General features: G+C 50.9%; 1 protein-coding gene across 6 annotated transcripts in view; it reads left to right on the forward strand.

Moving 5' to 3' along the window:
- pdzd2 (PDZ domain containing 2) overlaps positions 1 to 27959 on the forward strand; it is a 599663-nt gene that overhangs the window by 481422 nt on the left and 90282 nt on the right. For all 6 annotated transcript variants that reach the window (XM_038790713.1, XM_038790714.1, XM_038790715.1 and 3 more), the window contains 2 exons: positions 2426 to 2543; positions 11357 to 11489. In XM_038790713.1, coding sequence (XP_038646641.1) covers positions 2426 to 2543; positions 11357 to 11489 — 251 coding nt within the window. The remainder of the gene's footprint in view (positions 1 to 2425; positions 2544 to 11356; positions 11490 to 27959) is intronic.

Raw genomic sequence — 27959 nt, forward strand, 5'->3', positions numbered from 1 at the left:
GGGAAATCTCTCCACTGGTTGGAGTCATACCTGGCACAAAGGAAGGTGGTTGTGGTGGTTGGAGGTCAATCATCTCAGCTCCAGGACATCACTGCAGGAGTTCCTCAGGGTAGTGTCCTAGGTCCAACCATCTTCAGCTGCTTCATCAATGACCTCCCTTCCATCATAAAGTCAGAAGTGGGGATGTTTGCAGATGACGGCGCAATGTTCAGCACCATTCATGGCTCCTTAGATAATGAAGCAGTCCATGTCTAAATGCAGAAGACCTGGACAAATAACGTTCACGCCACACAAGTTGTGTGGCACATGGCAATGACCATTTCCAAGAAGAGAGGATCTAACCATCGCCCCTCGAGTTTAAATGGCATTACCATATCTGAATCCCCCACAATCAACATCCTCGAGGTTACCATTGGTCAGAAACTGAACTGGACTAGCCATACTGTGGCTACCAGGGCAGGTCAAAGGCTAGGAATCCTACAGCAAGTAACTTACCTCCTCCCCTTCCAAAGTCTGTTCACCATCTACAAGGCACAAGTCGGGAGTGCAATGGAATATTCTCCACTTCCCTGGATGAATACAGCTAAAACAACACTCAAGAAGCTCGATACCATCCAGGACAAAGCAGCCTGTTTGATTGCTCCCCCTTCCACAAACATTCAAACCCTCCACCAATGAACATTGGCAGCCGTGTGTACCATCAACAAGATGCACTGTTGTACTTTGCCAAGGTTCCTTAGGCACACCTTCCAAGTCCACGACCACTACCGTCTAGAAGGACAAGAGCTGCAGATACCTGGGAACCCCACCACCTGGCTGTACCCCTCCAGGTCAGTCACCACACTGATTTGGAAATATACTGCCGTTCCTTTGTTGTCACTGGACAAAATCCTGGAATTCCCTCCCAAACAGCACAGTTGGTGCATCTACACCTCGGGGACTGCAGCGGCTCATGAAGGCAACGCACCACCACCTTCTGAAGGGCAACTCGGGATGGGCACCAAATGCTGGCCAAGCCAGCGGCGCTCACATCCCGTAAATGAATAAAAATAGTTTCCTTGTCATGTGTCTGGATCAAAACTGGAATCCGTACTCAACACAAATCTGGCTGTGCCAAGGCCTTTTACAAATGAAAAATTCCTCATTCTTTATTATACTGCTGATAATATATCCTTTTGCATTCCCTATGGTGTCTACACTGCTTTTCCAAAAAATATTTCATCTTTTATGACCTTCTTCTGTTCTGCAACGTTTAGCATATAAGCTTGTATGGTATGCAGATGCTTGAAACTGTCCAGACCTTAAACTCGCACATTGCATTTCCAAAGATATATATCACACATGGGCCCACTCCCCCAACATATTTGATTCAGCTTCGAGCCTATATATCACATTTAGATTACTAATCCCTGCCCACGTTTCTTTTTCTCATCATGCATTCTTTCAAAAGGTTGATAAGAACAACATTCCCAATAAAAACAGCTCTGAGACTCAATTGGGACTGGATCCTATAGAAAACTGTGTCCATTAAGTCCTACCCTCTGTCTGCAAGAATGAAACCACACCTTTATTCGGCCTGAAATCTAATGACCAATTCACTATGATGAGGCCTTATGTAATAATTGCTTGTGCACAACTAAATGTAGAATATGAAAACAATCTGTATTTCTCAGCATGTACAGCTGGTTGAGTTTGAGACGAAGGAGGCAAGTGCAGAAAAAGGTTTTGGGTAATAGTTATGTCTATTGGGAAGTGAGATAAATTCCTGTTTAACTAACATACCCTGTACTGGAATCGGCTGTACTTTAACATTTTAGAATTGGTTGATGAACTCATAGAATTTACAGTGCAGAAGGAGGTCATTTGGCCCATCGAGTCTGCACTGGCCCTTGAAAAGAGCACCCCACCTAAGCCCACACCTCCACCCTCTCCCAGTAACCCAGTAACCCCACCTAACCTTTTTGGATACTAAGGGCAATTTAGCACGGCTAATCCACCTAACCTGCACATAATTGGACTGTGGGAGGAAACCGGAGCACCCGGAAGAAACCCACGCAGACACAGGGAGAACGTGAAGATTCCACACAGACAGTGACACAAGCTGGGAATCGAATCTGAGACCCGGGAGCTGTGAAGCAACAGTGCTAAGCACTGTGCTACCATACCAGCCTAGATCCAGTGTTCTTATTTACTTGGATTTCAGCCAAGCTTCAGAGGAGATCTGTATGAGAATTTGAGGAACTTTAATACTGTAAGATGAAAATTCTTGCTGCCTAATAGTAAAAAAAATCCAAAGTACCTTGTGACTGATCCACACTTCTAGCCAGCTATTGTAGTTTGCAGGTTTCAAGATTTTATACCTTTTATGTTACCCCTGCAACTGCTACTAGTATAAGCACTGCTACTGTGTCATGTTTCATTTCAGAGCCTGGAGTTGGGTTGGGGATTGGCGCCTGTTGCCTTACATTGGAGAACGGAACCCCAGGAATCTATATCCACAGCCTTGCCCCTGGATCCGTTGCCAAACTGGATGGCAGATTGAGGTCAGTCTTAAACAGCAAAAGTGTTTTTTTCCCTGAAGTTATGAAATGCCCGGTGCTTGAGTGAAAGTAACCAGTGGAGTGCTTCTTTCTGCAGGTGGTCTGTCTTTTGGAAACCTTGTTAACGGGGGCTGTAAATCGAATAAAGTGTTAATACATCTACGGAACTCATTTGTATAATTTTGATTTTCCCAATGTTCTCTGCACTCTGAAAATGCTGACTCAAGTTGGATACACATGGTGCTGACAATAACCATTCTTTAGATATGTCCCTTGAATGAAGCTATTTAACCAAGGAGACGATCATAGATGAGCTCAATTCTCCTCTTAACCAATCTCCATAATGTTTGAACAACTGGGGCTGGTTTAGACTGGGGCTGGTTTAGCTCACTGGGCTAAATCGCTGGCTTTTAAAGCAGACCGAGCAGGCCAGCAGCACGGTTCGATTCCCGTACCAGCCTCCCCGGTCAGGCGCCGGAATGTGGCGACTAGGGGCTTTTCACAGTAACTTAATTGAAGCCTACTCGTGACAATAAGCGATTTTCATTTCATTTCATTTTCAAGAGCAAATAATATATCTCAGAGTTTTAACTATTACCTTTCTCAATCAGCAACAGGAAAGTGTGATAGCTTGGCCCCTTTAAGGGGCGATCACTCACGGGCCATTTGACCCAGTCAGGGCCTATTGTGTGGGAGTGGGCCGCCAACTGTAAAGATTCAATTACCTGTAAATGCTCGCATTCTAAGCATTGTCTGGCATCTTTGAATTTGTCTATATATATGTTTCTAGAACACACCTCTTCATTCACCTGAGGAAGGAACAGTGCTCCGAAAGCTAGTGTTTGAAACAAACATGTTGGACTTTAACCTGCTGTTGTAAGACTTCTTATCAGGAAACAGAGAGCAGGAGCCCGGGCGGTGTGGACCTGGGAGTCAGGGAGTAAAGACCTGTATGATTTCCCTCTGTGCCTCTATATTGTTGTTTCAAATAAAGCTCCTTGTTATATAATATACCTCCTCAGTGATACCTTGCGCTATTACATTGAAATTAGTGGGGGAAGGGGTTGCATTGGTAATTTCCAAGAAACAGAAATGTTGACAGAAAAAACATGAGTGAGAAACCTGCCGATGATGGAAAACTCAATCTGTTCAACCAGGGGCCAAAGACTGGAACCAATATATCAAGAGTACTTCTTTACCGCTAATGGGATCACGGGGGAAGACAAGCAAAAGGTCATTTGGTTCACAGCATATGGATCCCAGACTAAAAACATCGGGCGGGATTCTCCAATAATGGGGCTATGTCCCCACGCCGGTGTGAAAACCGGCGCCAACCACTCCGGCTTCAACGGCTCCCGAAAGTGAGGAATTCCCCACTTTCTAGGGGCTAGGTCGCGCCGGAGTGGTTCCCAAAGATTTGGGGGGCGATCCTCCGAGCCCGCGCCGGGCCAGCGAATCGGCACAACCGCACCACAACGCCATTTGCGGCGGCGCATTTGGCACGATGCCGGCCGCAGGCCACTGGAATCAGCAGGGCCGCCGATTCTCCGGCCCGGATGTGCCGAGCTGCCGCGCCGATACGACAGAGTACCGCCGGCACCAATCACCCCTGGTCGCTGCCGTCGGGAACTCTGTGGGAACGGTCAGGGGACGGCCTATAGGGGGGGGGGGGGGGGGGGGGGGGAGTTGACACACTTGGAACAATTATGGACCATAAAACCAATACAAGGGCGGGATTCTCCTGTACCCGGCGGGGTGGGGGGTCCCGGCGGGACGGAGTGGCGTGAACAACTCCGGAATCGGGCCACCCCAAAGATGCGGAATCCTCCGCACCTTCAGGGGCTAGGCCAGCGCCAGAGTGGTTTGCACCCCGCCGGCCGGCGTGGAAGGCCTTTGGTGCGCGCCAGCCGGGGCCGAAAGGGCTACACCGGCCAGCGCGGGTCCGTGCATGCGTGGGAGCGTCAGCGACTGCTGACGTCACCCCGCACATGCGCAGGGGGTGTTCACCTATGCGTCGGTCATCGCGGAGGCTGACACGGCCGGTGCGTAGGAAAAGAGTGCCCCCACGGCACAAGCACAGGCCCACCCGCGGATCGCAGGCCAGGCCACCGTGGGGGCACCCCCCGGGGCCAGATTGCCCGCGCCCCCCCCAGGACCCCGGAGCCCACCCGCGCCGTCAGGTCCCGGCGGTAAGGGACCTAGCCCTGCATACGGGACTTCGGCCCATCGCGGGTCGGAGAATCGCTGCGGGGGGGGGGGGGGGCGCTGTGAGCGGCCGCTGACCGGCATGGCACGATTGCCCACCCCGCCGAATCTCTGGCACCCCTCGGCGATTCTCTGACCCAGTGGGGGGTTGGAGAATCTGCCCCAGTTCTCTGAGTGGGCGGCCCTTATCCTCCCTGATTTGAAACCTAACCGCTCTGTCAGAATCTGTGGTAATTACAAATTCACCATTAACCAAGTGTCCCGACCAGACACATATCTGGGGTTGGATTCTCCGCACCCTGACACCGGAAGCTGGATTCTCCGCACCCTGACACCGAAATTGCGTCCGGCAGCGGGGCAGAGAATCTATTTCCAAGCATGCAATCGAGACCGACGCTGGTTCCTCGATTCTCCGGCCCCCGAAAAGCGACGTACCCGGGAAGTACGCCATGCCGTGTATTCCCCATGCTGCCATTGTTTGAGGCCCGCCCTGCAATTCTCCCCCCCGTCCCACCGAAGTCCTGATGACATATTTCTAACATGGTCCCAGCTGTTCGGAAACTCGCAAGGTTGCCATGGTCGGGAACGGACCGATCGGAGGGGGCCTTCTGGGGGACTGTGCCTTTATTGAGTGGGTGGTCCGGGTCAGACGCGCAGCCGATTGGGGGCACTATTTCCACAATCCAGTTCCGCGGTCTGAGTCCGCCCCGCCGGCGTGCACATGCGCGACCTCTGACCCGGAAGTGCGGGGGCCGTATCTGCAAATGGAGCTGGGAGCTTCACGACGGCTCCTTGCTAACCCCCTGCAGGACTGTGAATCTGTGGCCTTTTGACGCCGCTTTTTCTGGCCTAAAAGGCCAAAGTTTTCACGACGGCGTGGGGACATAATCCCTGAAACGGAGAATCCAGGCCTTGATCCCTCGGATAGACCTCTGTGCAAAGTTGGCATTTTGCCTTATGTATACAAATGGGTATCGTCTGCTTGCGCAGTTTTTCAACAGACTATGGAGAACTTGCTGCAAGGAATCCCAAAAGTTACGACGTCTTGATGACGGGAACTTCACATGAGAAGCATCTGACCAGCATGGAAGAAGTCCTTAAAATGCGTGGAGACACTGGCATCAGACTAAAAAGTGAAGAGTGCACATTTCAGGCCAATGAAATCACGTATTGGGGTTTAAGGTATTCCATAGGCCTACATCCTTTAGAAGATAAGGTGAAAGCCATAAACGAGTTCCCTGCGCCGAAAAACATTGTAGAATTGAAATTGCTCCTGGGCATGGTAAATTGCAACAGCCAATTCATCCCGAATTTGGCAACGGAATTAGCACCCCTGCCCCTCTTAAAAACATTAATGCTGGCACTGGAAAGGCACCATTAAAACAGGCTTTCCAACAGGTCAAACTGGTCCGACAGTCATCCAGCTTGTTAGACCATTTCGACCCGGACAGTTAATTTTAACATGTGATGCTTCACTCAGTGGGGTAGGGGTTGGTGGGGAAGAGCTAACGTTTCGAGTCCAGATGACCCTTTGCAAAGCTTTGCCAAAGGGTCATCTGGACTCAAAACATTAGCTCTCTTCTCTCCCTACAGATGCTGCCAGACCTGCTGAGATTTTCCAGCATTTTCTCTTTGGGTTGAGGAAAGATTGAATCAGTTGCGAAGACGGGATATTAAAGGAAGCGTCCGATAGATCTAGGCATCTGAAATCTGCCAAAGCTCTTGAGGAATGCAGTGAAAGTAGGAACAAATTCAAACGTGGAATTAGGAGGGCTATAAGGGGCCGTGAAATGCCTTCAGCAAACATAGGTTAAGGAGAATCCCAAGGCTTTTTATGCATTTATTAGGAGCAAGAGGGTGGCAAGAGAAAGAGTAGGCCCACCCAAGGACAATGGAGGGAACTTATGCGTGGAACCACAGGAAGTGGGTGAAATCCTTAATGAGTACTTTGTATCGGTATTCACCAGGGCGAAGGACATGGTGGATGTTGAGGTCAGGGATAGGTGTGTGAACGTTCTTCAGAATGTCAATATATCAAAGGAGGAAGTGTTGAGTATCCTAAATTGCATTACGGTAGACAAGTCCAGAAGGGGCTGGATGGGATCTATCCCAGGTTACTGCGGGAGGCTAGAGAGGAATTAGCTGGGTCCTTAACAGATATTTTCACATCCTCTTTGACCACAGGCTAGGTTCCAGAGGACTGGAGAATAGCCAATATTGTTCCCTAGTTTAAGAAAGGAAGCGGAGATAATCCAGCAAATTACAGGCCAGTGAGCCTCACATCAGTGGTGGGGAAGCTCTTGGAAAAGATACTGAGGGACAGGAATATATGCACATTTGGAGGAAAATGGACTAGTTAGTGACAGGCAGCATGGTTTTTATGGGGAAGGTCATGTCTCACCAACTTGATTGAGTTTTTGAAGAGGTGACAAAGAAAATTGATGAGGGAAGGTCTGTGGGTGTAGTTTATATGGACTTTACTAAGGTCCCACATGGCAGACTGGTACAAAAACTAAAATCACATGGGTTCAGGGGTGAGCTGGCTAGATGGAAACAGTACTGGCTTGGTTATAGAAGACAGTGAGTAGCGGTGTTTTCCAGAATGGAGATCTGTAGCTAGTGGTGTATCGCAGGGATCAATGCTGGGCCCTCTGTTGTTTGTAGTATATAAATGATCTGGTGGATAATGTGGGTGGTCTGATTAGTAAGTTTACGGATGCCACGAAGATTGGTGGAGTTGTTGATGCTGCTGAGGATTTTCCGAGAATACAGCAGGATATCGATAGATTGGGGACTTAGGCACAGAAATGGCAGATGGGGTTTAATCCAGACAAATGTGAGGTGTTGAATTTTGGAGGATCAAATCTAGATATGAATTATACTGTAAATGGCATATGGAACTCGGTCCATCAGGGGCGGAGCATCACGGGTGGGTCGGCTGAGACACGCCAATGGCGGTGTGACTGTGTGCGGTGCGCATCTCGTGACGGCGATTTGGAGGGGGCAGAGCATCATTAACCAGCATCAAACCGGCGCCTGCCCCGATTCCGGTATCCAAAGTCATTCTCCGCCCGATCGCCAATCCCGAGTATCGCGGCCATCCATGGACAAGTTACACATTGATTTCACTGATCGTTTCCTGGGAAGAATGTTCTTGACACTGGTGGACAACCATTCCAAGTGGCTGGACGTCCAAGAAATGGGAACAACCTCAACGGCCACCTTTGAAACCCTGAGACACATTTTCGCCATTCATGGCCTTCCAGGGATATTGGTTTCTGATAATGGCACATTACTACTGGGATTAAACCAGCAGAATTGTTAATGGGAGTTATCGCCTTTGTCCTTGGTTTGACCTGGTGATCCTCAATTTGACAAGGAGGATGAAATCGAGGCAAGATGTGCAAAAGAAATACCATGATTTGGCAAAAGGCAACAGATCGGTGACCTAGTTTTTGTGAGGAGTTTTCATCTGGTCCATTGTGGATACCTGGGAAAATTGTGGCAAAATCTGGACCTGTCTCATGCCTGGTGGATTTACAAGGAAGATGCATGCAAAAGCACAATGTAAGAAGGAGAGGCTGCAGCCCCAATGACTAAACAGGCAGACCCAGTAGGCATTACTCACGTTCCTTCGGCGGAGACTGAAGCAAGGAAACCGGAAGGTTCAGTAGAGACCACTCTTACTATAACTGAGGGAACTGGAGAGGGGCTTCCCAATGCACCTGTCAAGATTTCAAGGCAACGTCCTGCTGCTGACAAAGACACTATCTCACTGGTGGAGGAACCTGTCAAGGAACTGAGGCATTCCACCAGACCCAGGAAGTCACCTGATAGACTGACCATATTAAGGACTGTACTGTACTACCCCCTTTTTGTGGTGTGGTTCTGCCCTCATTGTAAATAGTTACCTGTTATTAACCTGTGATGTATATATTGTTGAGGGACCTAACTCGCAGGCCATGTGACCCACTCGGGGCCTATCATGCTGAAGCATGCGAACCCTGATTAATGGGGGAAAAGCCTGTGGCCTTGGGAGCAGGGACCCTGGCTGAGTGGACTCGAGGGGTAAAGACCTGTATGATATACCTCTGTGCCTGTATATAGTTAAACCTTATTGTGTCTCCAATAAACCTTGTTGTATAAGAAGCCTCCTCAGTGATACCTCACGCTATTACAGGAGGTTAATACTATTCCCTTGTGAAATATCAATTTTCACCTTCAGCCCAGGTCCACTACTCCACCTTGGTTTCTTATTCTCCATTACCTCCAAATTCAGCTACTCACCACACAAACCCCACTCTCTAGGAATGATAGGAGTTGCATGCACACTAAGCCCCTCAACAGGACACAGTCATACTCACTCAGCTTTAAAAGAAGGCAGTAGTTTTGTGGCTCAGCATGTTCAGTGAGAGCAATGCTTAATGGGAGTTGCATTTTCTGCCTCTGCATTCCAGGAATCTGTTGCTATAATCAAGGCCTCTGGAATTACAGGATGTAATGAAATGAAATGAAAATCGCTTATTGTCACAAGTAGGCTTCAAATGAAGTTACTGTGAAAAGCCCCCAGTCGCCACATTCCGGCGCCTGTTCAGGGAGGCTGGTACGGGAATTGAACCGCACTGCTGGCCTGCCTTGGTCTGCTTTAAAAGCCAGCAATTTAGCCCAGTGTGCTAAACCAGCCCCTAATGGCCGAGTACTTCAACCCCAACCAAATCTTGTGACACGAGATTGCAGATTTTACGACAAATCTGTCTGAGGTTCAGAAGTGTTTCAATCTCCACATCAAAAAACTGTATTGAAGCAATATTCAACCGTGGTTTGTGTGGTGATATGCATCACTTTAATACACAAGGGGTTAATTTAAATACATGTAGACTAGTTAGACACTAGAGGGAGCACCAGCGACATGACACACAGACACTCAACCAATAGAACAGTTAGATAGGACACGACCAATTGGCATTCACGATACACACAGAGGTGACACGACCACAGGAGGGCATTACACCAACCCATATATAAAGGACACAACACCCATGATCTTCCTCTTTCCAGTGGAGACAGTCAGTGAGTAGAGACACAGGGTTGATTCAACATCACACCCACCCCATGGATTGTAGCAGACTGGTTTGTCAGTCTGAGTAGCTATAGAAGGATTAACAGTAGTGGCGAACCCGAGTAGGAGAAGTGTAAATAGTTTAATAAATGTGTTGAAGTTATCTCCATGTCTGAACCTTCCTTTGTGAGTGCGACACAAGGAAGCCGCTTATGCTACGCCAAGAGCAGAACAAGACAGTTTGTTCGTGGATGGGGGGGTGGGGGGGGGGGAACATTTTCAACAGTCAAATGCAATGTGTTAAGATGAGGCTGGACTTTCCAGTTTCCCATGTTCCTCGGTGATGCACTATTCACTGATGGCCAGATTATCCACTTCTGCTGGGATTTCCCATTGAAGCCACCCCACACCGCCAGGAAATGGCGGGGATGCGCTGCTGGTGGGAACAGAGAATCCCAAAGGTCGGAGAATTCCAGCCCGGATTTTAAACTAGATGAGTGATAAGTGGCAGCTAAATAGTAGATAAGCAATATCTTGATTTCTTGAATTGGAATGGTATACCTTGAAACAATCTTCCAATCCATGTGGAGTTACAGCTTGAAGTTCCCAGCATAGATTTCCCAGTTGGCCATTTGCCAGCGAGACTCTGCATTTCAATGACGTCAATTTATGCAGAGATCAGTGGGGTTAAATAGTCCCCATCCACCTGTGGTCATAGAGCAGAGGAGGGAAACTTCACAAAAGGCCTTCACTTGGGATCAGAATGAAAGGAGGGCAGATGGCAGCATTAAACTGAAACATGTTGCTTCAAAGGTATTTGAGCCAGTATTGCGTTTTTCTGCCACGTGGAAGGAAAGTTGATACTGAGAACAATAAAAGAGTTTTTAGTGACCGTGTGCCAACTTATTAAGATAGAGAAAGTTCTCCTTTATTCAAAAATAAATTGTGCCTCAACCAAAAAATTTCTATTAAGTGCAAAATGGAACCAATAAAAGACTAAAATGGAGCAACAGAATGGAGCGTATCAGTTATAGTGCAAAGCTGCACTGCACACTCCAGAGTGAGTGTGAGTAGTAAATTTAATGCCCCACTGGAAGTGGGCTGGGAGGCATTGGTTTCTGTTTAATTGGGCAGGAAGGTGCGAGGTGGAAGCTCGACTCTCCTCGATTAATTTCAGGGTGAGGAAGATAGGGGCTGAAAAGTTTAAACCTAAATGGACAATTACTGGCCTCATTCTACTGCCACTGGTAACCTCTGGGGGGAGGGGGGGGGTGCATACCATGTGGGCAGGCTGCCTTTTATGCCATGGCAGTCTGCTTGCTAGCCGTGGGAAGCCTGCGATTTGAGGCCCCCTGCGCCCAGTGAAGGAGGACAGCAAGGGCAGCAACTCCACCAGAAAGATACCCCCACCCACCTCTCATACCTTTCACTGGGGCCTGCACTTTAGAAATTGATACAAGTGCACACATTGCAGCAAGGTACCCCATAAGCTCTTCATTTAGTTTCACACACTGAGCGAGAATAAGTAATTTAATTTCCCTTTTCATTGCAGCCGAGGTGATCAGATTTTGGAGGTGGACTCTGTGAGCCTGCGACATGCAGCTCTGAGTGAAGCATATGCAATTCTAAGTGAGTGTGGTCCAGGTCCTATCAGCCTTATTATTAGCCGTCATCCACACCCAAAGGTAAGAAACATAACAAAGTCCATTCAATGGATTCTGAAATGAAATAAAAGCATAAATTCTGAAATATAAGTCATGTAAAAATATAAAAATGTACAAGTCTCATTCCTTCCAGTTGTAAATTGTTAGAGATTTTTAACTCTCTTTTCTTATTTTTCTTTTCCATTGTGTCGCTTAATCAAATCTGCCTTTCCCTCTCTTTATTTCTCTTTCTGTACCTGATTTTACATTGAATTCAACTACTCTAATGCAACATTCTTCTCAGTCCCTGGGCCAGATTCTCCCCTACCCGGCGGGGCGGGGGGTCCCGGCATAGCGGAGTGGCGCCAACCACTCCGGCGTCGGGCCTAGCCCCTCAATGTGAGGGCTTGGCCCCCAATGGTGCGGAGAATTCTGCACCTTTGGAGGCCAAGCCCTCACATTGAGGGGCTAGGCCTGCGCCGGAGCAATTGGCACCACGCCGACTGGCGCCAAACCGGCACAACGCCTTTGACGCCCGCCGCCCGGGCTGGCCGAAAGGCTTTCACCGGTTCACGCATGCGCCAGTGCGTCAGCAACCGCTGACGTCACCACCGGCGCATGCGCGCTGGGGGTTTCCCTTCCGCCTCCACCATGGTGGAGGCCGTGGCAGCAGCAGAAGAAAAAGAGTGCCCCCCACGGCACTGGCCTGCCCGCCGATCGGTGGGCCCCAATCGCAGGCCTGGCCATCGTAGGGGCACCCCCCCCGGGATCCGATCGCCCCGCGCCTCCCCAGGACCCCGGGGGCCCATTCGTGCCGCCGATCCCGCCGCCACAGAGAGGTGGTTCAAAACCTCGGCGGCGGGAGAGTCCTCCCAGCGGCGGGGACTTCGGGCCATCGCGGGCCGGAGAATCGCCGCAGGGGGCTCGCCGCTCGGCGTGGCGCGATTCCCGCCCCTGCCAATTCCCGGGTGGCGGAGAATTTCTGCCACGGCGAGGGCGGGATTTTCAGCGGCCCCGCAGGGTCGGAGAATTTCGCCCCTTATCTTTTAATCTTATTTCTCCTGTCCCACCACCTTCCCCCACCCCCGGCCAAACATTGGAAGATCCGACCCCCCCCCCCCCCCCTCCCCCCCCCCCCCCTCACCACCGTGGAAATATCACCAACGCCCTCTCCCCCTCAGCACCAGCAAGTTCCCCCACCACCCCATGGAGCTCCCACAAGGGCCTGCCCTGGCATTGTCCCTGCACTGCCCCTTGGCACAGGTAAATACTACCAGGTTGACACTGTGCCAACCTGACAGTGTCAACCTGTGCCAGGCATGTTCCTCTCTCCCGGTTGCACCCCCGGAGGGATCCCTTCGACTGAATCTTGTTTTTAAAAAGCTGTCACATTGGCGAGCTGTGAATATTCAGTGGGGGGGGGGGATCATGTGGAGGCGGGGCGGTGGGGGAGGGTTGGCGGGCTGAGTAATCATATTGAAAATGAGATTCATGCCCTTTGTGGGCGTAAACCCCATGACGCCACCGGCAAAGAAATTCAGGAAACACAATCTCAGAGGATCACGTTTCCCAATTCCAGATTTTCTGCCCAGGTCGCGTTCTCTCTGATGGCAAATGGGACTGAAAATCGCCCGCTATATGTTTCACACTGTTATCAATCAGCTCGCACTGCCAACAGATTTGTGGGCAAAACATTTTCAAACCTCTAAGTGTGTATGAATTTAACAGGGTCCATCACTCCCAAAAAAATCTTGACCAATGGCCGATGGTTGCAAGAGGCTTGTTTTTCCTCCAACATGATTGAACTGAAGGGAATTTTATGGTCAGTTTTAACACTTAACTTGTCTCTGCTGAGAAAGTACAGGAAGCAGATAGTTTCTGATCTACCCAGCAGCCCAATTTCAACTCACGGGCCTTCTTATTGTGCTGATCGAACTGGTGTGGGGAGTGGCTGCCGGCCTAGTGGACAATGAACTCACCTGTAGATTCCCAAGACAAAGATGTGACAAAGAGGGTTTCCACAGTGACTTGCAGGAAGTAATGGAGTGGGGCCTGGAGGAGCAGCGCTGCTTCTCTTCATCTGCTGGAGGGAAGTTAAGTAAAGACTTATCTTTCTGTAATGAACTCCAATTGGCTTTATTGGTTGACCAATTGGAGTATGAGCTCCCTCAATGATAGCTCATTGAGGAGGCCCATATAAGCACCTGTGTAGGCTTTGTGAGCCAGTCTTAAGTTGACTGGGACTGCTAGCAGCAGTTTGTAGCTGCTCCTGTGATATCGTTATTGTAAATAAATATTGGTGTGGTGACGGAACTCCTGCCTCCCGTGGATTTACTACAGTGGCGACGAGGTAAAACTAAGAATTTTGCGGAGACCAGCTGCCGCACTCAGAGGGTAAGCCTTGCCATTTTAAAAATGCCGTTTTTTTGGGAGGTTAGAGGCATTCGACCCCGGCTATTGAGGACTGGTCCCAGTATGTGGAGAGAATGTGTTTACTTCTCCGGGCAAATTATATACTTACGGACGAAGGAGACAGCTTATCCTGCTGTCGGCGTGCGGGACCCTCCGCTTCGCCATTATACGTAGTCTGACTTATCCTGAAAACTTTCCAAGAATTAACGCAATTGGTGAAAGAGCACTACGACCCAAAACACCCCTCATTTTGCGTAGGTACAGATTCTACACAGCGAAGCGGGAAGACAGAGAGTCAGTCACGAATTTCTTGGACCCGCCTGAGAAGGCTGGCGGAAAAATGTGAGTTCGGCCCGACGCTAAGTGAAATGCTTCGGGACCGGTTAGTGTGTGGTATAAATGACCTCAAAATACAGAAACGCCTGTTGGTGGAAACGGAGCTAGACTGCAGGCAGGCGTTACAGCTCGCACTGTCCCTAGAAAAGGCAGCAAGTGGGGCGCAGGAACTACAGGGCACGCCAATGGAGTAGATACCTGTGAGAGGGACTACCACAACGGGTCCTGCTACGAGATAGCTGCTCTCAGGAAAAACCTGAGGAATAGAGGGAAAAAGGGAAAAAACCCAGAACTGCCCCCAAGTCTGCCAGGACTAACTGGAGACAGAGGGAAGCACTGGCTGAGGCTCCCCCTACAGAGAAGGACCGTTTCTGGCACCAGACAGAGTGGGGTAACGACAGAAACCCTAGAAGGAGGTGGCAAAAGAGGAATAGCAGGTGGGGACGCAGGAAAGTACACAACCTAGACGCCCCATCCTCCTCCGAGGGGAACAATTATATAATATTGCAACGAAGAAAGCAGAACCCATTAAGATTACCCCACGGGTGAACGGGGCGGCCGTATCAGTAATGGGAGTGGCAGCATTTAGAAAAATCAAAGATGGACTCCAGCCACTAACCCTAACAAAAACATCGACGAAACTTAAAACCTACACGGGGAACCCCTGGAAGTTCTAGGCACGACTAATGTACCTGTGGAATATGAGAAACAATTGCTCAGATTACCGTTGACGATAGTACAGGGCTCCGGACCGAGCTTAATTGGCCGAAACTGGCTGAAAGACCTAAATTAGATTGGATGAAAATTTTCCAGAGTGGGAAGCGGGCAGTTGAGTGGAGTACTCCAAAAATACCCGGAGGTCCTCCCGGAAGGTTTGGGGGAAATCATAGGTGCCAAAGCAACTTTGCACGTGGACCCAGAAGCCCTACCGAAATTTTGTAAGGCCAGGCCGGTACCTTTTGCATTAAGGAAGAAAGTAGATGACGAAATAGAAAGGTTACGGCGCGACGGCATTATCAGACCAGTACAGTTCTCAGAAAGAGCAGCGCCGGTGGTACCAATTTTGAAGCCAGACGGCTCGATACGTCTCTGTGGAGATTTCAAACAGACGGTAAACAAATACGCACTGCTGGACAAATACCCAATCCCGAAAATAGACGACCTATAGCCAAATTGGCATGTGGGCTTTTGTTCACGAAACTGGACATGAGCCACGCCTACCTGCAGTTAAAACTGGACAAGGACTCCCAGAAGTTCGCTACGATCAACACCCTGAAGGGCCTTTTTCGTTATGCTAGGCTACCTTTCGGAGTGTCATCAGCCTGCGCTATATTCCAGCGTACGATGGAAAATATTCTGCAGGGACTACCGCAGGTGGTGATTTATTTGGACGATGTCTTAATCACGGGTAGGACAAACCGGGAACACTTAAGGAACCTGGAGGAAGTGCTCAGGCATTTCGCAAAGGCAGGCGTACGGCTAAAAAGGGAAAAATGTGTTTTTCTGGCCCCACAAGTGACGTACCTGGGATATAAAGTAGACGAGTCAGCAATCTTAACTGAGTTACATCACGGACACCCAGGGGTGTCTAAAATGAAGATGCTAGCTCGAAGCTACGTTTGGTGGCCAGGATTGGACACAGACATAGCAGCCTTGGTACGTCGGTGCCAGGAATGCCAACAGGGGCAAAGAGTGCCACCAGCGGCGCCATTGCACCCGTGGAATGGCCAGGCAGACCTTGGACCCGCCTGCATATTGACCACGCCGGCCCTTTCATGGGCTTAATGTTTTTGGTGATTGTGGACACCCACTCCAAATGGTTGGACGTCCACCGGGTAAATGCGGCAAGCACAGCATCGACAATTGAAAAGCTCAGGGCCTCGTTTGCAACACATGGACTTCCGGAGGTATTGGTGTCGGACAACGGAACGGCATTCACAAGTGGGGAATTTGGAAAATTCCTGAAGAAAAACGGAGGCCGTCACATTAAAACGGCCCTTTACCATCCAGCGACCAACAGCCTGGCAGAGAGAACGGTCCAGACACTTAAAGCGGGACTCAAGAAGCAGCCGGCAGCGTCAATGGACACAAAGCTCTCCCGCTGGCTGTTTGATTACAGGACATTCCGCATTCCACAATGGGCATACCGCCAGCTGAACTCTTAATGGGAAGGCGGCTGCGAACGAGGCTGAGTCTCCTTTTCCAAAATTTAACGGGGAAAGTGGAGAAACAACAGGAGGCCCAACGCAGGGGGCATGATAATAGTTGGTAGCAGAGACATTTCCAGGTGGGGGCGCCGGTTTGGGTCAAGAATTATGGGAATGGGACTTCCGGTTGCGGCTATGACCAGCTAAGTCGCACATTTGGCAGCTCCTGCGACAAAGGTGTTTAAGGGCCGATTGGAGGGCCCCGACGGTACTGTAAAGACGAATCCCGGTGGGGGAAGGCTCCCTGAGGAGAGTGAGACCAACTTTATGGTCGGTACTCGGAGTGGGGCGACAAAAAAAGCGGCAGCAGCTCCCCGAAAAAAGCGGGGGAAGAGGACCAAAATGGCGGCCGGTGGCGCACTAGAAGATTGGAGAAAATGGGCGGAGGAGCAGCAGGCCGCTCTCCTCCGGTGTTTTACGGAGCTGAAACTGGAACTCTTAGAGTCTATGAACGCGACGACCACAAGGCTGATGGGGGCCCAGGCGACCCAAGAGGCGTCGATAAGAGAGCTGCAGCAGGAGATGACTGCAAGGGAGGAGGAGGCCACGGTCCTCGTGGGAAAGGTGGAGGTGCACGAGGCACTCCACCTGAAATGGCAGAGCCGCTTTGAGGAGCTGGACACTCGAATGAGGCGGAAGAACTTGAGGATCCTGGGCCTAGCAGAAGGCCTGGAGGGGCCTGATCTCCCGAAATATGTAGCGGAGATGCTGAGCTCCCTGATGGGAGAGGGGGCCGGTCCATCGCCCCTGGAGCTGGAAGAAGCATATCGGGTCATGGCTAGGCGGCCTAGGGCGAACGAGCCCCCGAGGGCGGTGCTGGTGCGATTCCAGCGTTTCTGTGATCGGGAGAAAGTGCTGAGGTGGGCCAAGAGGGAGAAAAGCAGCAAATGGGAGAATTCGACGGTGCGGATATATCAGGATTGGAGTGCGGAGGTGGCAAAGCGGCGGGCCCGGTTTAACCGGACGAAGGCGGTGCTGCACGCAAAGAGGATCAAGTTCGGAATGCTGCAGCCAGCGCGCTTGTGGGTCACCTACAAGGACCAGCACCATTACTTTGAGACCCCAGAGGAGGCATGGACTTTTGTTCGGGAGGAAAAGCTGGACCTGAACTAGAACTTGGGAACGCCGGCGGTCGAGGCCGCCCGAGTACCCTTGACTGATCAAGTGGCCCATGTCTTTCTTAGGCCAGGTCGGAACTTGGTTAAAGTTGATGGATCGTTTGGTTTCTTTGAAACTTGTGTTATGGGGGGTTTCTTTGTTCCTTTTTGTGTGTCTCTTCCCGTTGCCAACTTCCCTTAATTATTGTTGTTGTAGGGGGGGCTTTTTTACTGTTTTCTGATCTGTTCTTTAAGGGTTATGGTTACTGTTCTGTTCGATGGAGGGTGATGGTTAAATACGTTATTATGGGGTAGTTATTTGGTTATGCAGGCATAGTTATGTATTTATGTATTTATTTGAGATTTGTTATTTATATTGTTATATTGTTAAGTTGGGGAGGCGGGACGGGGGGGGTGCAAGTTGGTTATGCGTGTTTTCTTTTTCTCTTTTTTCTTCCTCTCGTTTTAAGGGGGCTTTTTTATGGGCTTGGATGGGGACGGGGGTGGAATTGAAGATGGCGGGGTAGGGTGTGGCCGGGCGAAAGCGCGGGCTTTCCCCTGTTTCCCGCGCGCGGGACGGAGGAAGGGGGAGGAGAGAAGAGTGGGGTGTGGCCAGCAATGGCGGCTTTCCCGCGCTGAAGCGGGGTCAGAGAGGGATGGCAAGGGGGGGGGGAGGCCCCTCCCCCCCCACATCGGGAGGAGTCGGAGTGTGGCAGGGGCAGCCGGGTCAGCGAAAACCAGCTGACTCTCGGGAGTACGATGGTGGATACACCGCGGCTAGGAGGGGTCCTAGCCGGGGGGGGGGGGGAGGGGGGTTAGGGGGGGATACCGGGTTGCTGCTGAAAAGGCCGAGGACGGGAAGGGAAGAACGGGAGGAGAGAGGGGGGGGGGCCATCGCCATGGGGAACGGGTCAGAAGGGGAGGGTCGACCCGGGGCGAACAGGGGACAGGACATGGCTAATAGACAGGGGAAAGGGACGGGTCGCTCCGCGACCCGGTTGATTACTTGGAACGTGAGGGGGCTGAATGGGCCGGTCAAGAGATCAAGGGTTTTTTCACACCTAAAGGGACTGCAGGCGGATGTGGCAATGTTGCAGGAGACTCACTTGAGAGTAGTAGACCAGGTACGCCTGAGAAGGGGGTGGGTGGGACAGGTGTTCCACTCAGGCTTGGACGCAAAGAACCGGGGGGTGGCGATCTTGGTGGGAAAGAGGGTGTCGTTCGTGGCGGCGCAGGTGGTAGCAGATAAGGAGGGTAGGTACGTGATGGTGAAGGGTAGGCTGCAGGGAGAGAATGTGGTGCTGGTGAATGTGTATGCCCCGAATTGGGATGACGCGGGTTTTATGAGGCGCCTGTTGGGCCTCATTCCGGGTCTGGAGGCAGGGGGCCTGATCATGGGGGGGGACTTCAATACAGTGCTCGACCCTGGGCTGGACAGATCGAGTTCCAGGACGAATAGGAGGCCGGCAGCGGCAGAGGTGCTAAGGGGGTTCATGGAGCAGATGGGGGGGGGGGGTAGACCCTTGGAGATTTGGCAGGCCAAGGGCGAGGGAGTATTCTTTTTCTCCCACGTCCACAGGGTGTACTCCAGAATAGACTTTTTTGTACTGAGCAGGGGGGCTGATTCGAGAGTGCAGGACACGGAGTACTCGGCCATTGCGATTTCGGACCATGCACCACACTGGGTAGAGGTAGAACTGGGGGAAGCACGGGACCAGCGCCCGTTGTGGCGCCTGGATGTGGGGCTGCTGGCGGACGATGAGGTGTGCGGAAGGGTCCGGAAGGGCATTGAGAGATATCTGGGCACGAACGACACGGGCGAGGTGAAGGTGGGGGTAGTCTGGGAGGCCCTGAAAGCAGTGATCAGAGGAGAGCTGATCTCCATAAGGGCACACAGAGAAAGGAAGGAGAGGCAGGAGAGGGAGAGACTGGTGGGGGAACTTATAGAAGTGGACAGGAGATATGCGGAGACACCAGAGGAGGGGCTGTTGAGGGAGCGGCGCAGTTTACAGGCCCAGTTTGACCTACTGACCACTAGGAAGGCGGAGACGCAATGGAGAAGGGCACAGGGCGCGGTCTATGAGTACGGGGAAAAGGCGAGCAGGATGCTAGCACACCAGCTGCGCAAGCGAGATGCAGCCAGAGAGATTGGGGGAGTGAGAGAGAAGGGAGGGAACGTAGTGCAGAAGGGGCAAGAGGTGAACGGGGTCTTCAGGGATTTCTACAGGGAATTGTACCGGTCTGAGCCGCCCAGGAGGAGGGGGGGAATGGAGAACTTCCTCGATAGATTGAGGTTCCCAAAGGTCCAGGAGGAACGGGTGGAGGGGCTGGGGGCGCCGATAGAGCTGCAGGAGCTAGTTAAAGGGATAGGCCAGATGCAGGCGGGGAAGGCGCCGGGGCCGGATGGGTTCCCGGTGGAATTTTATAAGAAGTATGTGGACTTGGTGGGTCCAGTGCTGGTGCGAGCCTTCAATGAGGCGCGAGAGGGGGGGGTTCTGCCCCCGACAATGTCACAGGCCCTGATCTCCTTGATCCTGAAGCGGGACAAAGACCCTGTACAGTGCGGGTCCTACAGGCCTATCTCCCTCTTGAATGTAGATGCCAAACTGTTGGCAAAGGTCCTGGCAACCAGAATAGAGGATTGTGTGCCAGGGGTAATCCATGAGGACCAGACGGGGTTCGTAAAGGGACGACAACTTAACACAAATGTCCGGAGACTGTTGAATGTGATTATGATGCCAGCAGTGGAGGGGGAGGCTGAGATAGTGGTAGCACTGGATGCGGAGAAGGCATTCGATAGGGTGGAGTGGGAATACCTGTGGGAGACGCTGGAACGGTTTGGGTTTGGGGAGGGATTTATCAAGTGGGTGAAGCTGCTGTATTCGGCCCCGATGGCGAGTGTGGTTACAAACGGGAGGAGGTCAGAGTATTTTGGGCTCCATCGAGGTACCAGGCAGGGATGCCCCCTATCCCCCTTACTATTTGCTTTAGCGATCGAACCGTTGGCGATGGCACTGAGGGGTTCAGGGGGGTGGAGAGGACTGACAAGGGGAGGGGAGGAACATCGGGTATCACTCTATGCGGATGATTTGTTGTTATATGTGGCGGACCCGGAAGGGGGAATGCCGGAGGTAATGGAAATACTTGCGGAGTTTGGGGACTTTTCGGGATATAAATTAAATGTGGGTAAAAGTGAGGTCTTTGTGATACACCCGGGAGATCAGGGGGAGGGAATTGGGCGGCTCCCCTTTAAGAGAGCAGTAAAGAGCTTCAGGTACTTGGGGGTGCAGGTGGCAAGGAACTGGGGGACCCTCCACAAGCTGAACTTTTCAAGGCTGGTGGAGCAGATGGAGGAGGAGTTCAAGAGGTGGGACATGGTACCGCTGTCGCTAGCAGGGAGGGTGCAGTCAGTCAAAATGACGGTCCTCCCGAGGTTCTTGTTTCTGTTCCAGTGCTTGCCCATCTTTCTCCCCAGGGCCTTTTTCAAGAAGGTAACTAGCAGCATTATGGGCTATGTGTGGGCACATGGCACCCCTAGAGTGAGAAGGATTTTCTTGGAACGGAGTAGGGACAGTGGAGGATTGGCGCTACCCAATCTTTCCGGATACTACTGGGCGGCGAACGCATCGATGGTGCGCAAGTGGGTGATGGAGGGGGAGGGGGCAGCTTGGAAACGTATGGAGAGGGCGTCCTGCGGCAATACAAGCCTGGGGGCGCTAGTAACGGCACCATGGCCGCTCCCCCCCACAAGGTATACCACGAGTCCGGTAGTGGCGGCCACCCTTAAAATCTGGGGGCAGTGGAGGCGACACAGGGGGGAAGTGGGGGGTCTGATGGCGGCACCACTGAGAGGGAACCACAGATTTGTCCCGGGGAACACTGGCGGGGGATTCCAGAGCTGGCACAAGGCGGGCATCAGGCAACTGAGGGACATGTTCATAGAGGGGAGGTTTGCGAGCCTGGGAGAGCTGGAGGAGAAATTTGAGCTCCCCCCGGGGAACACGTTTAGATACCTGCAGGTGAAGGCATTTGCCAGACGACAGGTGGAAGGATTTCCCTTGCTTCCCGATAGAGGGGTGAGTGATAGGGTGCTGTCAGGGGTCTGGGTCGGAGAAGGGAAGGTCTCGGACATCTACAAAATAATGCAGGAGGTGGAGGAGGTATCGATAGAGGAGCTGAAAGACAAGTGGGAAGCGGAGCTGGGAGAGCAGATAGAAGATGGGACATGGGCGGATGCCTTAGAGAGGGTCAATTCGTCGTCGTCGTGCGCAAGGTTGGGCCTCATCCAATTTAAGGTGCTGCACAGAGCCCATATGACGGGGACTAGGATGAGTCGGTTCTTCGGGGGTGAGGACAGGTGTGTTAGGTGTTCGGGAAGCCCTGCGAACCATGTACATATGTTCTGGATGTGCCCGGCACTGGAAGAGTTCTGGGAGGGGGTGGCGGGGACGGTATCGAGAGTGGTGGGAACCAGGGTCAAACCAGGGTGGGGGCTAGCGATTTTTGGGGTTGGGGTGGAGCCAGGAGTACAGGAGGCAGGGGAGGCCGGAATATTGGCCTTTGCGTCCTTGGTAGCTCGGAGAAGGATCTTGATTCAGTGGAGGGACACAAGGCAGATAGGGAGAAACGGTTTGGTTGCTAGACTGGTAGCGCGGGGGGGGGGGGGGGGGGGGGGGGGGGGGGGGGGGGGAGGGGTGGGGGGTGTGCGCGCGGGGGAGGGCGTGGGGAGGATTTTCCAGGGGGGATTTGTTGTGTTATAATTTAAAATGTAGTAGGGGTAAATGTTTGTATCGAAAAATTTCAATAAAAATTATTTAAAAAAAAAAAAAGAATTATGGGAATGGACCAACGTGGGTCAAAGGCATGGTAGAGTCCCAAACAGGGCCCATATCCTATGAAGTTTCGATAGGAGGTAAGGAGCTGAAGAAACACCTAGACCAAATAAGGGCAGCGGAACCACACCTGGAGGCAGGCGAAGCAGGACCGCCTCAAGCTGTGATAGCCCAGACGGAAAGGGTACCCACACCCCAGCCCCAAGCAATTTCTCCAGACCCTGTCATCCAGTCGTCAGAGTCGGAGATGGACACGTTCGACGAGGCCGCTGCGACACCTCTCCCCGAGGAGGAGGAAGAACAACTTCCAAGGAGGTCGTCAAGGAAAAGACGGGCACCTATAAGGTACACCCCGCCCACTTCGGACAACGACCCGGCGGACGACACAGAGGTGACAGACCCAGACATGAGGAGCAGGAAGAAGCTCAGAGGAATGCCAGCTGGCAGGAATTCCTCAGACCTTGGGGGGTGGGAGGGGTGTAATGAACTCCAATTGGCTTTATTGGTTGGCCAATTGGAGTATGAGCTCCCTCAATGATAGCTCATTGAGGAGGCCCATATAAGCACCTGTGTAGGCTTTGTGAGCCAGTCTTAAGTTGACTGGACTGCTAGCAGCACTGTTTGTAGCTGCTCCTGTGATATCGTTATTGTAAATAAATATTGGTGTGGTGACGGAACTCCTGCCTCCCATGGATTACTACACTTTCTGAGTTTCTTATCCCAATCCCCCTTGGACTTGCTGCCGCCTGTTGAAAAGCCACAGTGGTTTCCCTGAACAAGCCTAAATTTAAAATGTCGTCAGTGTCCAGTTGATGACATCAGACCGTAACTCCCTACCCAGGGCCTGCCTGACCCCAGTGAAATTCTCCTCAACTTAGCTTGGTGTCCAGTGATACTCTCCACTGGGGACTGACTGTGGTCTCGGTAATGGCCACCACTCCCGCTTGACACTGCCTGGACTACAGAGCTGCTGGCCATCTGGTTTACCGGCGGCTCTCTGAGGCAGGTATTTCTGTACCGATGGGGTGGAAATCCTCAGCCTATCACCAGCCAAATGACAGTTGGGCAACCATTCTCCCTGTGGGCAGGCTCTCCAACAACATTTTAGCCGGGACTGGCAGGGACCACGGTGCCCCACAAAATCAGTGCTGGAGCACATGTCTTGCTTGGACTGTTCATAGCCACTATTCATTTCCAACTTACTTATTGAGTAACTCCTTGTCCATTCCACATGAAGTAAACGCTCCATAAATCAGGTGGAGACACTGGGGGGAATTGTAAAAAGAAACGTTCCAGTACCTCAGCGCCACAAAATATAACAAATGATTTAAATATCAATGTTTTCTGAAGATGTATTTAAAATTCATCACGGCATAAGCTCCATGTGCAACCATGACCTCAACTTTATGAAGCATTGATAAACTATTTTTCCATCCACTGCTTCAAACTTGAGACCTTACAGTCTGGATAAACTATTATCGTGGATTTTTCACATTCTGGTATTGAACATTTTAATTTATATTACACTTTAGTCTGATTTAAGATCCAGCTGGAACATTCTTAAGTGCTGTAGTTATGCATAGTTGTTTGGTGCAGTCATAACTATGAAAGCTGTAGTCATTTCACAGAGTCTATTCTCATTTACCTGCACCATTTTCAAGTATTAAAAGTGACATGCAAGACACAGACTTTATTTAGCACCATTCCACTCACTTTCTACCCTAGTCATCCTGAGCAGGGAGTTTCCCAACAAAGGCTGTGGAAATTCCCATCGGGGAAGACAAAATCAGAGAAATCAAACCTCAGCCGTCCATGCTGCTTCCTAACCATCAGATACCAAGGTGTGGAAGAGAGCTGAGGAGGAGGCACCCCGCCCACCTTCGTTTCAGATATGCCGGGCTAGCTGACTGGTAAGGGCACCGATCACAAACAATAGGAAAAGGAGAAACTCACGCTGAACACTCCAGCAGAAAGAAAGCTTTTAAAGTGCTGATTGGGGAAGAGTGGTAGACCGCTACCATCGGACCGTTATGTGTAGCGATTCTCTGCCCTACAGGAGGCCAGCATGGCACTGGAGCGACCCACTATGAGAGGCCAGCCCACCAATCAGAAGGCCACGATCGCGGGCCAGGCCACGGTGGAGGCCCCCCCCCCCCCCCCCCCCCCCCCCCCCCCCCCCCCCCCCCCCCTCCCCCCAAACCAGGCCGCCCCAGACAGGATGGATGCTAAGGTCCCGCCGGGTAAGAACAGATGTGAACGACGCCAGTGGGATTCGGGCTTTTTTGGGTGGCCACTCGGCCCATCCCGGGCAGAGAATCGGCGGGGGACTCGGCCCCCGACTGCGCTGCACCGACCGTGCCGGCGCCAGTGGCGCCGATTCTCCGGTCACAGGAGAATTGGCGGACTGGCGTCGGGGCGGCGTCGCGCGAATCGCGCCCGGTGATTCTCCGACCCAGCGTGGGCTGAGAGAATCCCGCCCAGGGTTTCTACATTTGTGAAGGGTTAATTTCGTATGATGATTCTTTAATGCTGTGCTTTGGAGCAAAAAGATGAGAATATCATAGTTTAAATCATTCGTTATATTTCTTGGCACCAAGGCACTGGAATGTTTCACTTTACAATTCCTTTAAGTGGCTCTATCTGATTTACAGAGCTTTATATAAGACTCTTGGTTAAGGAAGGATAGAAAGTGAGAGAAATCAGCCAGCTACCCAAGTTACTGGTTCTCAGTGGCTGCTATTGGAAAGTTGGATCTTGCAGATACTTATCAGACTGAGTTGTGTTGTTCAAGGATTGAGGAGCGGAACGCTAATTTTATATTGGGTCATTAAAAATAACCACAAATTGGGAGGGTGTTAGTTACTGGTACCCATGGAATTAAACTTCCACATGACTCACCATCTCCAGGAAATTTAGGATTTCAATGGGATCTTGATCAATTAGGCCAGTGGGCCGATGAATGGCTGATGGAGTTTAATTTAGATAAACGTGAGGTGATGCATTTTGGTAGATCTAATAGGGTCAGGATCTACTCAATTGATGGTAAGGAGTTGGGGGGAGTTACAGAACAAAGAGATCTAGGGGTGCAGGTTCATAGGTCCTTGAAGGTGGAGTCACAGGTGTACAGGCATTCGGAATGTTTGGTTTCATTGGTCAGAACATTGAATACAGGAGTTGGGACGTCTTGTTGCAGTTGTACAGGACATTAGTAAGGCCACACTTGAAATACTGTGTACAGTTCTGGTCATCCTATTATAGAAAGGATATTATTAAACTCGAAAGAATGCAGAAAAGATTTACTAGGATGCGACCGGGACTTGACAGTTTGAATTATAAGGAGAGGCTGGATAGACTGGGACTTTTTTCCCTGGAGCGTAAAGTGAAGTCATCTTTATTGTCACAAGTAGGCTTACATTAACACTGCAATGAAGTTACTGTGAAAAGTCCCTAGTCGCCACATTCCAGTGCCTGTTCCGGTACACAGAGGGATAATTCAGAATGTCCAAATTACCTAACAGCATGTCATTCGGGACTTGTGGGAGGAAACCGGAGCACGCGGAGGAAACCCACGCAGACACAGGGAGAACGTGCAGACTCCACACTGAATCGAACCTGGACCCTGAAGCTGTGAAGCAACAGTGCTACCCGCTGTGCTACTGTGCTGCCCACAAGGAGGCTTGGGGTGATCTTGTAGAGGTCTATAAAATAATGAGGGACATAGATAAGGTAGATAGTCAACATCTTTTCCCAAAGGTAGGGGAGTCTAAAACTAGAGGGCATAGGTTTAGGTGAGAGGGGAGAGATACAAAAGGGTCCAGAGGACAATATTTTCACATACAGGGTGGTGAGTGTCTGGAACGAGCTGCCAGAGGCTGTAAGAGAGGCGGGTACAATTTTGTCTTTTAAAAAGCATTTAGACAGCTATATGGGTAAGATGGATATAGAGGGATATCGGCCAATGCAGGCAATTGGGACTAGCTTTGCGAAAAAAAAACTGGGCGACATGGGCAAGTTGGGCCGAAGGACCTGTTTCCATGTTGTAAACCTTTCTGATTTTATGACTAAATCAGCCAAGTTATCTGATGTACCATCAATTGGACACGAGTCGAGATGAAGATCCAAACATTAGGCTTTAATCGACTAGTTGTGTGCCCGGCAGTCGACTTACAGAGAAAGGCCGACTGGCGGGTCCTACGGGTTCTTATACCCCGCCTTGTAGGCGGGACTACATGCCTCCCGACCAATCGGTGAGCAGTCACATAACTAGTCTCAACCAACCAGCCGAGAGGCACATGACCGGCCTGAGCCAATGGGCAGCAAGTGTTCTGCACCAATGGCAGATAGGTACCGTAAACCTCCTAGTCATATCACCGCATTATCACAGTGCCAGAATCAATCCAAGAACAGCAACATTTTATTTATATAGTGCCTTTAACATGAAACACTCCAAGGCACTTCTCAACAGCATTAGAAAGCAAAGTTTGAACTGAACCACATAAGGTGATATCAGGGCAGATAGCTAGAAGCTTGGTCAAAGAGGTGGGTTTTAAGGAGGGCCTTGGAGAGGCAGATAAGTGAAGGGAGAAATTCCAGAGCTTAGGGCCTTGACAACTGAACACATCGCCACCAATGATAGGGCTGTTTAGCTCACAGGGCTAATTGCTGGCTTTAAAAGCAGACCAAGACAAGCCAGCAGCACGGTTCGATTCCCGTAACAGCCTCCCCGAACAGGCGCCGGAATGTGGCGACTAGGGGCTTTTCACAGTAACTTCATTTGAAGCCTACTCGTGACAATAAGCGATTTTCATAATTAATACTTGGGATGCCAACAGGTTGGGTGACCAGAACCGGGATGTACTGGTACCCCCACGGTTTTCTCCCCATTGCTTAAATGTCCTGGTTTTGCCATCTCACTTTCTCTCCTCAGGGTAGCCTCCCCTTTATCCTCTATCTCGTGTTCTATTTACTGTAAGCAGACCCCCCCCCCCCCCCAAAAAAAAACCCCTTCTCTTGCTGCACTGCCACCTGGTAATTGGAATGCTGCTCTGGGCGATCCCGCATGTGCAGAAACCCTTCTTACCGGCATCCAGGGCTGTGGGTAATGGTGCTGGTGGTAATTTATAGGAGGCACTGGGATTAATTTATAGACGTTCCTGGGGGTAATTTGTAGGAGGTAATGGGAGTAATTTACACCCATAACCTCCTATCAATACCATGATCACCTGGCAGCCAGAAGGGAAGCACCCTCTGGTAGCTGGATGGTGCCCATCAATAAGCCACCAATCAGCATTGTGGAAGATGGCAGGCAAGTTCAGTGAAGCCGTGGCACATTCAACCAAACCTCTCATTGAAAGATCGTCTCATTTCCTAATTATGGCTCTGGGTGCAGACAAAATCTCTCATATTTAAGTATGTTCGCTAGTTTAAATTTCAGCTTCGAGCGGAAGACATCTATTATTAGAATCCAGTGGGCAAATTAAAATACACAAAATGGAGATTAACCCTAGCAGAATTAAGCATTCTGGGATCTCCTGACAAACAAAGCCTTCGTTCGGTCAGTTTTTTTACAGAAAATTTGGCAGGAATGTCATTGCAAAAGTCTGTAGTTGAAAACTGCCATGTTCAACA

Source organism: Scyliorhinus canicula, chromosome 3, assembly GCF_902713615.1.
Source record: "Scyliorhinus canicula chromosome 3, sScyCan1.1, whole genome shotgun sequence".
NCBI classification, from domain to species: Eukaryota; Metazoa; Chordata; class Chondrichthyes; order Carcharhiniformes; family Scyliorhinidae; genus Scyliorhinus; species Scyliorhinus canicula.